We start from the raw sequence: 13111 nt of genomic DNA on the forward strand, positions 1-13111 counted from the left end.
TCTTTGGGAGTGACAAGGATGGATAGGATCAAGAATGAGTTCATCAGAGGAACAACCCATGTTAGATGTTTTGGAGATAAAGTCAGAGAGGCCAGAGTGAGGTGGTTTGATGTTCAGAGAAGAGATTGTGAATACAGTGGAACCTCGGGATACGAGCATAATTCGTTCCGGAAGTGGGCTCGTATTCCAAAACACTCGTGAGCCAAATTTTATTTTCCTATAAGAAATAATGGAAACTTAAATTATTCGTTCTACAGCCCCAAAAAATAAATACAGAAAAATAATTAATACAAAATATTAAGTAAAAATAAAACAAATTAACCTGCACTTTACCTTTAAAAAAAGTAAAAAAATAAATCCCGGCAGATAAGCATTTCCCTTTGTGCACGCAAGCGCTGTGTGTGTGTGTGTGTGTGTGTGTGTGTGTGTGTGTGTGTGTGTGTGTGTGAGAAAGAGGCTAAAGTAAGTGGAGACTCTTGCTTTCAGCCCCTTCTGTCTCCTCCTCCTCATCTTACACATTAAAACTTTCTCCTCTCGTTTAAACACACTCACACACACTGTCAGACTGTTGTTCTCTTCCAAATTATTAAAGCTTCTCTGCTTTATTTTAATGTTGCTCGCGACAGTGTAACAGCTCGTTAATTCATGCTCGTGTAATAATGAGATGGAAAAACTGGTCGATGCCTGTTTTTTTATTTTCTGCATTGTCAGGTTATAGTACAAACTTTCGGTGGATCCTGCACTTAAATCCAACAAAAAAAAACTATTGAAGAACAAAACTCTATATCCTAACTTACATCTCGATTCGCGTTTACACACACCGGACTGCATTGCATCTTCCACAATGCATCTTCCGCACTGGACTACACTTTCGTAAACAGTGGTCATAAATCAACGTCTCTCTCCCGGTACACTGTTTTATCTAAAATTTGCATTAAACATCGCTAATGACACTCGTGTGAGCGCAAACTAACAGAATCACTGCTGTAAAGTAAAACAAGCAAACAAATGCACACACACACACCGCGATGGGGAAGAAAATTTATTTTTAACCTCTGTATTGAGAATTTTTTTTGCCTTACTCGCACGCACACACGTGTGTTATAAGAAACAGTACACACGCGCTTCTGAACACAAAATAAAATATGTTTTACACACACACGGGTTTACAGTGTTATAGTAAACAGTACATGCGTGCACGGATGTTGATTATACCAGTAAGAGACGAGCACTAAGACCCAGCAGGGGAGACCATTCCGCAGCTCAAGAGAGAGAAAAACCGTTGGCTCAGTTGTGATCACGTGACGCTCGGCGTCAAAACAAGACAATACTCGTATTTCAAGTCAAATTTATAAAAAAAAAAATCTTTGCTCGTCTTGCGGAACACTCGTAAACCGTGTTACTCGTAATCTGAGGTTCCACTGTATATCGGTAGAAGGATGCTGGGTTGGAACTGCCAGGCAGGAGGTCTAAAGGAAGACCAAAGAGGAGATTTATGGATGTAGTGAGAGAGGACATGAAGTTAGTTGGTGTGAGAGAAGAGGATGCCGAGGATAGGGTGAGATGGAAGCAGATGATTTGCTGTGGCGACCCCTGAAAGAGAACAGCCGAAAGACAAGGAAGAAGTGCTTTTAAAAATGGTTCTTGTCTCAAAGCAACGTTACAAAATCAAAAAAAAAAATTTTAGGAAATTTTAATTATATTATTAGTATATATAATTATATATAAATTAAAGAAAATTATATAAGGGGAGCAATGTAAATAAAGTTTAATTTATTTATAATATTACTATAATTAAATGTTATAGTTTTATTTTATTAAATTAAGTATTAGTACATACTGGTTTCATTTGTCCATTGTGAGTTTTTACTTTTTTTTTTTTTTTACTATTTTTTCCATATAGCTCATCGTTATACTACGTGGACTAAAATTCAAATCAGACAACTCACTCACTTTACTTAAAAAACTTTATTTACAATGCTTCTGTTATGCAGTCGTTTAGAGTAGAAACAGCCAAACAGCTGTTTTGCAACACTGGACAAAGTTGAGCAAACGTACAAGCAAAGTTGAGCGAGCATCGAACATAGACACTGCACACACAGAACCGAGCTGATGAGCACGCAGGGGAGTGCTTTCTCTGCCCTCAAAATGTCAAAACTGTGTGCTCAGAAATGTGTCATAAATATAACACCATAGTCATCCACCATAATTATTATTTTTATGCAAACTTTTAAAAAATGTGTAAGCAATTCAGAGTGCATGACCAGTGGAACTATAAAGAAACGCTGATGTCTTAACTTGACAGTGGGCACATGGGTTGAGTGACTACAAGCATGCAAGTTCTAATGCATGCGATTTTTGACTAATTAGCTCTCATGGTATTTTGAGACTGGTGTAAGTATGTTTAATGAGTGGGTTTAACACTAATTCGCTCACAGAGTTTGGAGAAAATGGCATGTCGGAGGCTTTTAACCCACATGATTTTTGATAATGTAACGCTATAAGAGAGTGTTTCTGTTGCGCCACTGTGAAGCTTCTGCGCTCGGTCCAGAATCCAAAGTAACGTGCTACAAAGTACTTGGAGTACTTTTTTGATGTAACGAGTAATCTAACGTGTAATGTCCGCCATTTAAGTCCTCAGTTATTTTTTGAAAAATGCAATCCATTAGTGTGTATGTATGAAAGTCGTCCTACAAGCTCTGTCCCCTTGTTATTCCTGCTGTTATACCCCTATCTCACTTAGGCAGTTTAGCTATGTGGGACGTGCGGAAAAATAAAAACCTAATCAGAGCGCCAAAAGTCGCTGTGAATCATGATGAACCGTACTTATGGCCATTGCGCAAAATCGCATAGGTGAGATAGGGGTTTTAGTAGTTAACAGATTATAAGCTTATTTGCTTAGTGATGATGGTAGAATAGATAGAATAAAAGGTCTTGACTAAAACAACATGCATGAAGAATCATAAGGAGATTTCATTTTCTGCAATAGGAAAGTACTCAAACTAGTTACTTTTATCAGAAGGTAATGCTGTAATGTAACTGATTACTTTTAAAAGACAGTAATTTTAAACTTTAAAAAGTAACATCCCCCAACCGTGTCTACAAGTTGTCCATGACAGCTACACATGACCCTAAGAGCTGAGCTCACCACGTTCCAGAAGACCGGGTTGAGGATAATGCTGAAGACAGCCAGGTAGAAGCTGGGCTCTCTCACATCGATGTGCTTCGTCACCTCAAACAACACAGACATGTCTGCCTGAAATACAGAGGAAAGAGAGAAGATAATCCACAGGTGTTGTACAGCTGCACACAACAGTAGTTTAATTTAGTTACAGCAACACACAGGGTTATTATTCTTATAACACTAGGTGAGAAAACTGTTTGAGTTTTATTTTTGTACGCCTGATCATTTGTTCAGGAATCTCATTAGCACAGAATCTCCAGACTGAGTGACTGTAGACAGGTAAACTAATTTCATTTTGGAACAGATTCAACAGAGTCAAATGTCCAGATCTTCTTTAATGCAGAGAAAAAAAGGAGAAAAACACTTCATGCACAGAAACTGTGGGTTTATATACTCACACACACACTCTGTTAAAGACAAATGGACATGTTTAGAGGAAAGAAGAAAATATGACCTACTGCTGTGTGTGTGTGTGTGTGTGTGTGTGTGTTGTGTTTTGGTGTGTGTGTGTGTGTTGTGTTTTGGTGTGTGTGTGTGTGTGTGTTGTGTATTGTGTTTTGGGGTGTGTGTGTGTGTGTATTGTGTTTTGGGGTGTGTGTGTGTGTGTGTGTGTGTTACCTTGCTAAAGTCCACTTTATCTAGCCCTCCACAGCAGTCGTGATTAATCTCTCTAATGCGAGCGGAACTCATGAAAACACCTTCCTGTCATTCTCACCCCGCAGTTATAAACATTAAAGGAAATAAAATCACTTATTATCAGCTCAGAGCAGCGATGTTTCCAAAGCAGGCATGAGACTTCAACCTTACCCTAATATGAAATGCATTGTGGGTAATGTAGTTTGGACTGTATCCGGTGTAGTTCCGGATTGCAGCCGTGCATGCGCGCCAGCACACTTTACTTCCGGGTTAGATTCACCCGGGAAACTCAGTTTTATCTCGATATTTGGAGGTGGAGCTTAAATGTCCTTTCTGTGGTACATGAGATGAAACTTTGAGTCATTTGTTCTTTGAGTGTGAAAACAAAAAGATTCTTAATTCTCTTAAAAGGCCTCAATGTGTCTCACTTAATTAGTATTATATATATATATAAAATGAGAATTCGAAAAATAAACCTCTTCAATTTTTAGTTAAATTTTTTTTTTATGCAAACTTTATACATGAACAGAGAATTAAAACAATTGTATTTCCCCTTTTTCATACTAGAAATGACCTCACTTTTTAATTCTCTTAAACTAATTAAATTTAATAAAAAGAAATGTGTGTGTGTACTTTACAGGGTGCTCCCTACTTTCTGTTCAGTGTGAATGTCGGTTAAGGGAATCTGTGGATTTAAAATGAGAAGCTCATTATGTTTAGACTCGTGTATTGGCCATTTCAGAAAAAGGTTATCAGTTACTCAACAATAACAAACTGATATTATATATAATAAAATGTGGTTAACATGTAACATTACTTATATAAGAGATTATTAGACTTATAAGGGTGGAACTAAATGTTGGCTCCTTGGGACCCTGACTTTATTAAGTACTTTATTTAAAATAAAATAAAAAAAAAGTGAAATGCTAAATATGGGACCCACTGTCGCCTTGCACCTCCAGGGTCTGGGTTCGATTCCCGGCCAGGATTGTGTGCAGTTTGCATGTTCTCCCTGTGCTTGGTGGATTTCCTCCAGGTACTGTGCTCCGGTTTCCTCCCATAGTCCAAAGATATGCAGATTAGGCTAATTAGTGTTCCCAAATTGCCCATAGTGTGTGAATGAGTTTATGTGTGTGCGCCCTGCGATGTATTGGCACCCTGTCTGTGGTGTACCCTTCCTTGTGCCCTAAGCCTCCTGGGACAGGCTCCAGGTCCCCATGACCCTGAATACAAGATAAAGCAGCATAGAAGATGAATTTTTTTGCAATCAACTGTATTTCTAATGAGCACAGGCAGAGTTACACTATCCTTAAATCTGCACAGAACCATGTAACAGAGAGAATGTGGTTAAAGGTAAATGTCAGAATGAACTTCCATTTAAAGATAACTTTCTTATATCTGGTGAACCAGGAGAAACTAAACATAAAGGAAAACCTCTTTATCGCCCGACATTATTCAAATGTGCGCACACAGATTTTGCCAAGAATGAGCCATTTATACATGTTTTAACATAATTGATAACTAACGTATAGGCCACTTGAAAGTTGGAACAAAGAAACATAACCTTTGTAGCATCGTAACATCTCAGCACTCTAAATAGGCCTACAAATAAGTTAAAAAGAAAAACATTACAAATTACAATTATTAATGTAATTGTTAACTTTTCCACACCTCAGACTTAGCTTTAATTGCTGGTGGAACCAAAACGTAAACGCCATCTTCGCATCTTTCTCAAGCTAATTGAAACACATCACATGACCACTCATTTACTGCGCAAGCCTGAGCCCGGCCCAAGCCCATGTAAAATGATAGAAATTAAGCCGTCGGGTCCCGTTGGGTTTGAGCAAAGATCTTCAGTTTTACATGCAAGTATTGTGTGTTAAACCTGACATGTCAGATGGTTAGGATTGGTGTCACATGGCATGGAATGCACACAGGATCCCAGGTATCATTCACTGCATTTCACTGACTGCATTAAGGACATGACTTATCAATTAAGCAATATAAATTCATTTTCATTCTGCTACAGATTTCAATCAGAGTAGATGAGTTAGTCTGTAAGGTACACTTGCTCTTGGTTTTGACTTGGGTAATGAAATACTGATTATGTTTTTAGAAATGCCTAATACAGCAAATTCTGGCTTATGTTTCTATTAATTTGCCCATCTTATTCAAATAAATGGTGTTGGACTAAGTAAGACATTTATTGGTAGAATGAACTCCAGTTTAACAGCAGCACAAACTACAGCCTCCTTAATGATCATAAGGTTCTACCTAATCCTGAACATCACCTTCATAAAGGAGGATTTTTCTTTTTAAATGGGATCAGCCTTGACAAGAGAATTCATTTTTGGATTCTTTGAGATCCTTTCTTCTCTGTGGAATCCCAACAGTTGACTGATACTGAGTTTTGTTTTGATTTGTAATCCCTAAACCAAAATGTGCTTCACCATAACTCTAACCCTTTTAAAGATGCAGTTGAGTCTTTTATCGACATAACCAGAAGATACATGTAAAGGTGACTGTGTAACATTTTTATGAATAAAGAAGCAGCATGCTTACAAAAATGAGTAAATTTATAGATATTATTTATAAATTTATTTCTACTAGATGAAAATGTATTAGAAAACAGTGTTTAAAATTCACACAAAAAAAGTACAGTGCACTCATGTAACATATTGTAGCGTTTTACCGCCGGAAAGGACGTTGGAGAGATGAGTGAGCTTAATTGCTGCCCAATGCAATGGCTGGGAGTACTTTATTTTGCACACAGCATGTATAGCAGGAGCAGCACATTCACACGAGAACCTACAGCCGATTCAGCTTAAGCATAAACCAGAACATTCAACACGTCACACACACACACACACACACAACATGGCCGAAGCCACTACCCCAAACACCCTTCCCCAACAGGGTGAACACATAGGAACCCCCGCAAGGCATGCTGGTCGTTAGCCGCCGCCCTGCTCACGCCACACTGCCCCCACCCGAGCTGTGACCGTCCCCGGTCACCATGACAAACTCCGTCTCGGAGGCGTGAATGCGGTCGGCGCTGGCGTTGGGAACGCCGGAGTCCTTTGGCGGGGGAGGGAGGAGCGCACACATTGTCCTGAGGCGGTCCGGCCTCCACAGAGTCTGATGTTTTGCCGGCATGCGGCTGGTAAGGCGCAAGACGGTCCCGGTGGAGCACAACTCGTGCCCACCCCGCCAACCAGACCCGGTAGATGACATCGGAGAGCTGGGCGATTACCGTACAGGGGCCCACCCAGTGGGACATAAGCTTGGCCGAGAGCCCCCTCTTCCTTCCGGAGGAACACACCCATACCTGCTCTCCAGTAGCAAAATCTCGCCCCCGGCTGTAAGTGTCCACCCCCATACACTCCATAGGTGCCCCCACCTGAAAGTCCTGCAGCGGTGCCCGCAAGCGCTGGGTGGGGCCCTGCTTGGCGATGAGCGGATCACGGTCCAGCTGTGACACCGGCGAAGCGACTACGGGTGACGCTCTGGGTGATGTAGTAACACGGCCCTCCACTCGCTCGCAGTACCGACCACACGCTTTGCTGCCCAGCCGTCGGGATAAAGCGCCGGCGTTAGCATTTAGGTTTCCCGCTCGGTCTGCTACCGGAATCCGCCCCCCGGGTGTGTGCTACTAACATGTTTGGCTGTGGTTTGGGTCTTAGCAACCTGGCTACCCCGAAGTTACCACGCAGAGTTCCGTTAGCCAAATTCAGCACCGCACCCCATCCACTGATTATAGATTCAAGCCTTTCATTTGAAGCACATGTAGATAATACTACCAGGATAGCATTCTTTCACCTCAGAAATATTGCCAAGATAAGAAATATATTGTCACTAAACGATGCAGAAAAACTAGTTCATGCTTTTATCACATCTAGGTTGGATTATTGTAACGCCTTACTGTCTGGTTGTTCAACTAGGTGCTTAAACAAGCTTCAATTAGTCCAGAATGCAGCAGCGAGAGTCCTCACTCGAACCAGAAGATATGAGCACATCACCCCTATCTTATCTACATTGCATTGGCTTCCTGTGAAATTTCGCATCGATTTTAAAATACTACTCTTGACGTATAAAGCATTAAATGGTCTCGCGCCGCAGTATCTGAGTGAACTGCTAGTGTCTTACAATCCACCACGCCTACTTCGATCAAAGGATGCAGGCTGCTTGTCAGTACCGCGTATTATTAAAACTACAGCAGGGGGCAGAGCTTTTTCTTACAAAGCCCCAAAGTTATGGAATAGTCTTCCAAATAGTGTTCGGGACTCAGACACAGTCTCAGTGTTTAAGTCCAGGCTAAAAACCTATTTATTTAGCCAAGCATTTTTATAAATAGATTAGCCTTAGGTAAAGGAGCAGATCTGGGGGACTCATGGACATAGAGTATTAGGTGAACTGGTATGTTTGGATGCTGTCTTCCCCACTCTCATTGATCACTCACGTTTGTTGACGGTGAGGTGATTGGTTGCCTTACATCTCTGGAAGCCCTCATGTTTGTGTTTCCTTCTGGATCTCCCTTTTTAGTTATGCTGTCATAGTTAGTCCTGCCGGAGTCTCTGCTTGCACTCTGCACTAAATATACATTCACTTTTTACATTGTTCAACTGTGACCATACCTAACTGTTATTTCTCCATCTCTTTGCTCTCTCCTTTTCTGCTCTCTCCTCTCTCTCTCTCTCCCTCTCTCCTTTTTCCTCTACCTATCTCTCTGTCGAGCTATACATGTCGCTCCTGAGCTGCCAGTGATCCAGACCCCCTCTGCCCGCTGGACCTCTCTAACTCATCCTGAAGTCCTGCTTCTGGTTGGAGATCTCATCACATGGATGCCCCTGTGTGGTCTGCCTGGAATCCGTGTGGTGACTGGGGTTGGTTCCACTTTTCCATGAAGGTGGTCCTGTCCTCGACTGATGCAGACAGCTGTTCTCTGAGGACCTGTGACTTCAGTCGCTCAATAGTTCAGGACTGGAATTTTTCACAGTCTACCTGAGCCTCCAGGAACAAACTGGACTTTAATCTTACACATCTCCTCTTATACTGAACTTTCAGTCTCGCATATTATTATGCACATCAATCCCTGCTTTCTGTTTCACCCAGATGAGGATGGGATCCCTGTTGAGTCTGGTTCCTCTCAAGGTTTCTTCCTATTACATCTCAGGGAGTTTTTCCTTGCCACTGTCGCCGTCGTCCTCGGCTTGCTCATCAGGGACAATCATATAATTTTGATTCATACACATTCACATTTCATACAAACTTAATTCTTTTGATTGTGTAAAGCTGCTTTGTGATGATGTAAATCGTTAAAAGCGCTATACAAATAAAATTGAATTTAATTGAATTGAATCTGGTCACAGGTCATGGGTAGCTGTTGTCTCTGGTACAGGACAGACTTAATAAGTTCACAGAAGAATCTTTAACAGGCAGAGTGTTTCAGGCTCCCTGGAAATATCACGTCCACGCGGCTCTCCTCATCACCACTCTCACACACGGACTGCTGTGCAGACACTCGGTTGTAGTCAGACTCCTGCTGTTCGGTAGTGTGAAAACCTGAAAGTCACAAATGGATTTCATTCAGTTTAAGATATTTGGTTTACTAAAAATAGCCATTACTTTTTTAAATACAATGAAAAGACCTGAACCCTCTTTATCCTGACTGTTATTTTGTATTGATAACGATACTGTACCATAATGAATTTTGATACTTTTCGGTGCTTTTTCTCAGAGTCCTGGACCAGTGCACAAAGACACTTTAATAACCTCTGCACTAAGACACTTTGCTCTATGCATATTTGCACACACCGTACAGTATATTTCAATTTGCACAGTATATTTCTATTTTGTACATCATATTTCTATTTCTATTTTTATTTTTAGTTCTATTTTTTCCTAGCACATTTCTATTTTTATTTTTAGTTCTATTTTTCCTAGTTTAATTTAATTTTTTAATTTAATTTCTATCGTATTTCTTTTATTCATATTTATTTCTTATTTGTAAAATTTAACTCTCTTTTAGGGTCAATGGCAGTCGTATAATGCATTTCACTACATTTCGTACTGTGTATGTTTGTGTATGTGAGAAATAAAATTTGAATTTGAATTTGAATTTGAGTCAGAGACACTAGACGTCTATGGTTGAAGAAATAGGCTGGAAAAATTCTTGTGATAAAGGTGTTATTGGGACCTAATGAGATACTGTAGCTGGAAAACATTTAGATGAGACTGATTTAGGACAGAGTGTTTTGTCCTTTAAGAAATTTAACTTTAAAATAGTTTCTTTAATATTTTTTGGTACATTTTTCTTAAGTGGAAATGTGAAGTTTATAATTACTTTTCCTTTATCTACCCTGTTTGTAAACATATTATTTGTTTTATGTGAGGACATCACTTCCTGTGTAATCCCAGTTCTGGATGAAGGCAATGACACAGTCATGCTCTAACAATCCATTGCATCCACTAAAAAGCATCATGGGGCAATGCCGTAAGTTCATTCATTTGACATTAAAGATGTTAAAAAGCATATATTAGTAATTATTTTGTTAAAAAATACGATGTTTGATAAGTTGCTAAAACAGTTGTTTACCATTGTGTACAAGCTTTCAGTGATGCTAATAGCCATTGTAATCGCTACTTAAAGGAGAACAGTAGTTAATGTTATAGACATGCATAGTAATACAATGTAAGACACTGAATATTGCTGTATTGTTTTATTACAGTTTTCACCGCAAATGTTAATGAGGAAGAGAGACAGTAAATGATCAACCTTACTACGACTCTGTCTTCATTGGTTACGGTTTAACTTGGTGTTTAGTCAGAGTTCAACACTCTGCATGAGAACTGTGTGGCCTTTTGCGATGATCCCCAAATCATTTGTTGCGCCGTAGAATAATGGTGTTTATGCTTTTAAACATGTATAATTTAAGGCGGATGTAGCTGAAAGACAATGTAGAGAGGAAATATATGTGGGTATCTAATTTGCGGGTTTATTTACGCAGCTATTAAATTCAGAGATGCAAATATTTGAATATCAACTTTACAGCGGACACAAACCGGGTCAGTAGCATACTGTATGGAGTGAGCATAATATTGTCAACGGATACATTTGTTACATGGACCACAAAAAAGCAGGTGATTCAGCACTATCAGCCTAATCAACCAAAAACACAGCCGAAAGGAAAACATGATAAAGCCTATGTTGCGCTTGGATTCATGGTGGGGATGGTGGGGGACAAACCGCTGGCAGCAGACAGCACGAGACCCAACAAAGTAGGAAGACACTTAGAGACAACACACTCCAGTCATGTTAATAAGCCACTCGACTTCTTTGAAATAAAGCTCTAGATAAGTGACGAAGTAAGCCTGTTATAACAATTGCATGTGCATTTTATCTGTTTTGAACTTGTTGTTATTTGACCATATTGGTTTAGAAATTAATATTTTAATAAATAGTAAACTTGGCCGATTTCGTTATCATTTTGTTGACAAGTGGGGCTTGAAAATTCGCCCACCACCTTAAGTGGGGAATGACAGAAAATGTTTGAGAACCACTGTCCTACACCATTGGCCCAGCGCTTTATTTCTGCAGACTCGGTAATGAACTCACCAGTGGTAATTAACTCCTCCCCGCTCTGAGGCTCCTCCTCCTGCCAGAGTCGGGGGCGTGGTCTCTCCTCATGAACCTTGTGTCAGCTGAAGTTAAATCTCAGTTAAACTGAACATTAATCTCACTGAGGGATTACAGGCGGTGCAGAAGTGCAGTAGGTGCGTGGTGCAGTAAAGCCTCAGTAGAAACGGCCAGAGAGTAAAACTCGGCTTTAGATAGCAGCAGCTTTAGATTGGGAAATAAACATGATGGCATCACCATGGCGACCTGAGTGGCACACGCTGTTTCTTCATATGCTTTATTTCTCCATATTCTATATATTATTGTATATTTTATTCACAGTAGATAGTATATTTTTATTTCAATATAATATATATACAGTAAACTTATCTTAGTACTGTATGTACAGCAGTGGCAGCTGGTGGAAAATGTTATAGGTGCGGGTGTGTTACACTGACTAGACACAAGGATGTTTAAAAAAAGGACAACACTGATGATTAGAGTCCAACCAACTGCAGACAAAATCTACACTCTCAAAATCTCTTGTTTTTATTTCAGGTTCTTACTCACGAGTCATGAAATAAAAAAGGTCCCCGAGTGCCCTCTAGTGTCCAGTCACTACTGTTACAGGCCTACAGTGTCAAATAATGTTGTTGCTGGTCTTTCGGACTCTTGGTCCGCACATGCAAGATTTGGATGCCCTTCATGACGCAACCCTCCCATTTTACCCGGGCTTGGGACCGGCACTGCATCCAGTGGCCTTTCACATGGCAGGAGAAACACCTACCACTGAGCCACCAGTGCACCACAGTGTCGAATAATTAAGAGATATTTAAATTTCATTGAAAAAAATTATAATATTAAGTATCAGTTATTAATAATAATACATTTTGCATTGAATTTTATGATATACATAATACAGTGTCTATCTGATAAGCACTACTGCACCACAGAAAGAACAACTTCATATTGGACTACGGTTCGGATGATCCCAGGTTCAAACCCCACAACCACCAAGTTGCCACTGTTGGGCCCTTAAGCAAGGCCCCTAAACCTCACCTGCTTAGATGTGTAATGAGATGGACAATGGCAATTGTTAAAAGCGCTATACAAATAAAATTGAATTGAATAAAAATGTAAGTCCCTCTGGAAAGAAAAAGGTGTCTTTTGGCTCCTGCCAAATGTAAAAAATGTCATATTCTTTCAGTTGCAAACAAGTATAAATGTGTTAAACCTTTTAGTCAGGACATCTCCAATCTACGTATTACAGTTACTGTATGTAGGTGAATGAAGTTTTCTAAATGTATTTATTACTCAATGACTACTGTTAGCACTGGCTGTGCTATTTCTTGAACAATTTTAGACATCAGCACTTAATGAGAAATGTCTCCCAGGTATCTACAGTGTATCTCAAGTGATTTTACAGTGTCTTTTTAAAGTTTTTATGATCCTTTACTTATTTCCAGGGCTTTAATCGGTATAATTTCTTTCTTCACTGGCTGCTCAGGTGCTTGTTCGGTCCCTTTCACCATTCGTCCTTTGCAGCTGATCCAGAATGCAGGAGCACGTCTCGGTTTCAACCTTCCCAAGTTCTCCCACACCACCCTCTTCTCCGCTCCCTGCACTGGCTTCCTGTAGCTGGCCATAATAAATACAAAAAACCTAATGCTCGCCTA

General features: G+C 40.0%; 1 protein-coding gene across 2 annotated transcripts in view; it reads right to left on the minus strand.

Moving 5' to 3' along the window:
* Nucleotides 1-3988, minus strand: part of pemt (phosphatidylethanolamine N-methyltransferase) — a 36080-nt gene extending 32092 nt beyond the window's left edge. For both annotated transcript variants that reach the window (XM_053511142.1, XM_053511141.1), the window contains exons 1-2: nucleotides 3803-3988; nucleotides 3149-3256 (exon numbers count right to left, since the gene is read on the minus strand). In XM_053511142.1, coding sequence (XP_053367117.1) covers nucleotides 3149-3256; nucleotides 3803-3874 — 180 coding nt within the window. In that variant the 5' untranslated portion in view covers nucleotides 3875-3988. The remainder of the gene's footprint in view (nucleotides 1-3148; nucleotides 3257-3802) is intronic.
* Nucleotides 3989-13111: the final 9123 nt, after the last annotated feature.

This window comes from Clarias gariepinus, chromosome 14 (assembly GCF_024256425.1).
Source record: "Clarias gariepinus isolate MV-2021 ecotype Netherlands chromosome 14, CGAR_prim_01v2, whole genome shotgun sequence".
Taxonomy (NCBI): Eukaryota; Metazoa; Chordata; class Actinopteri; order Siluriformes; family Clariidae; genus Clarias; species Clarias gariepinus.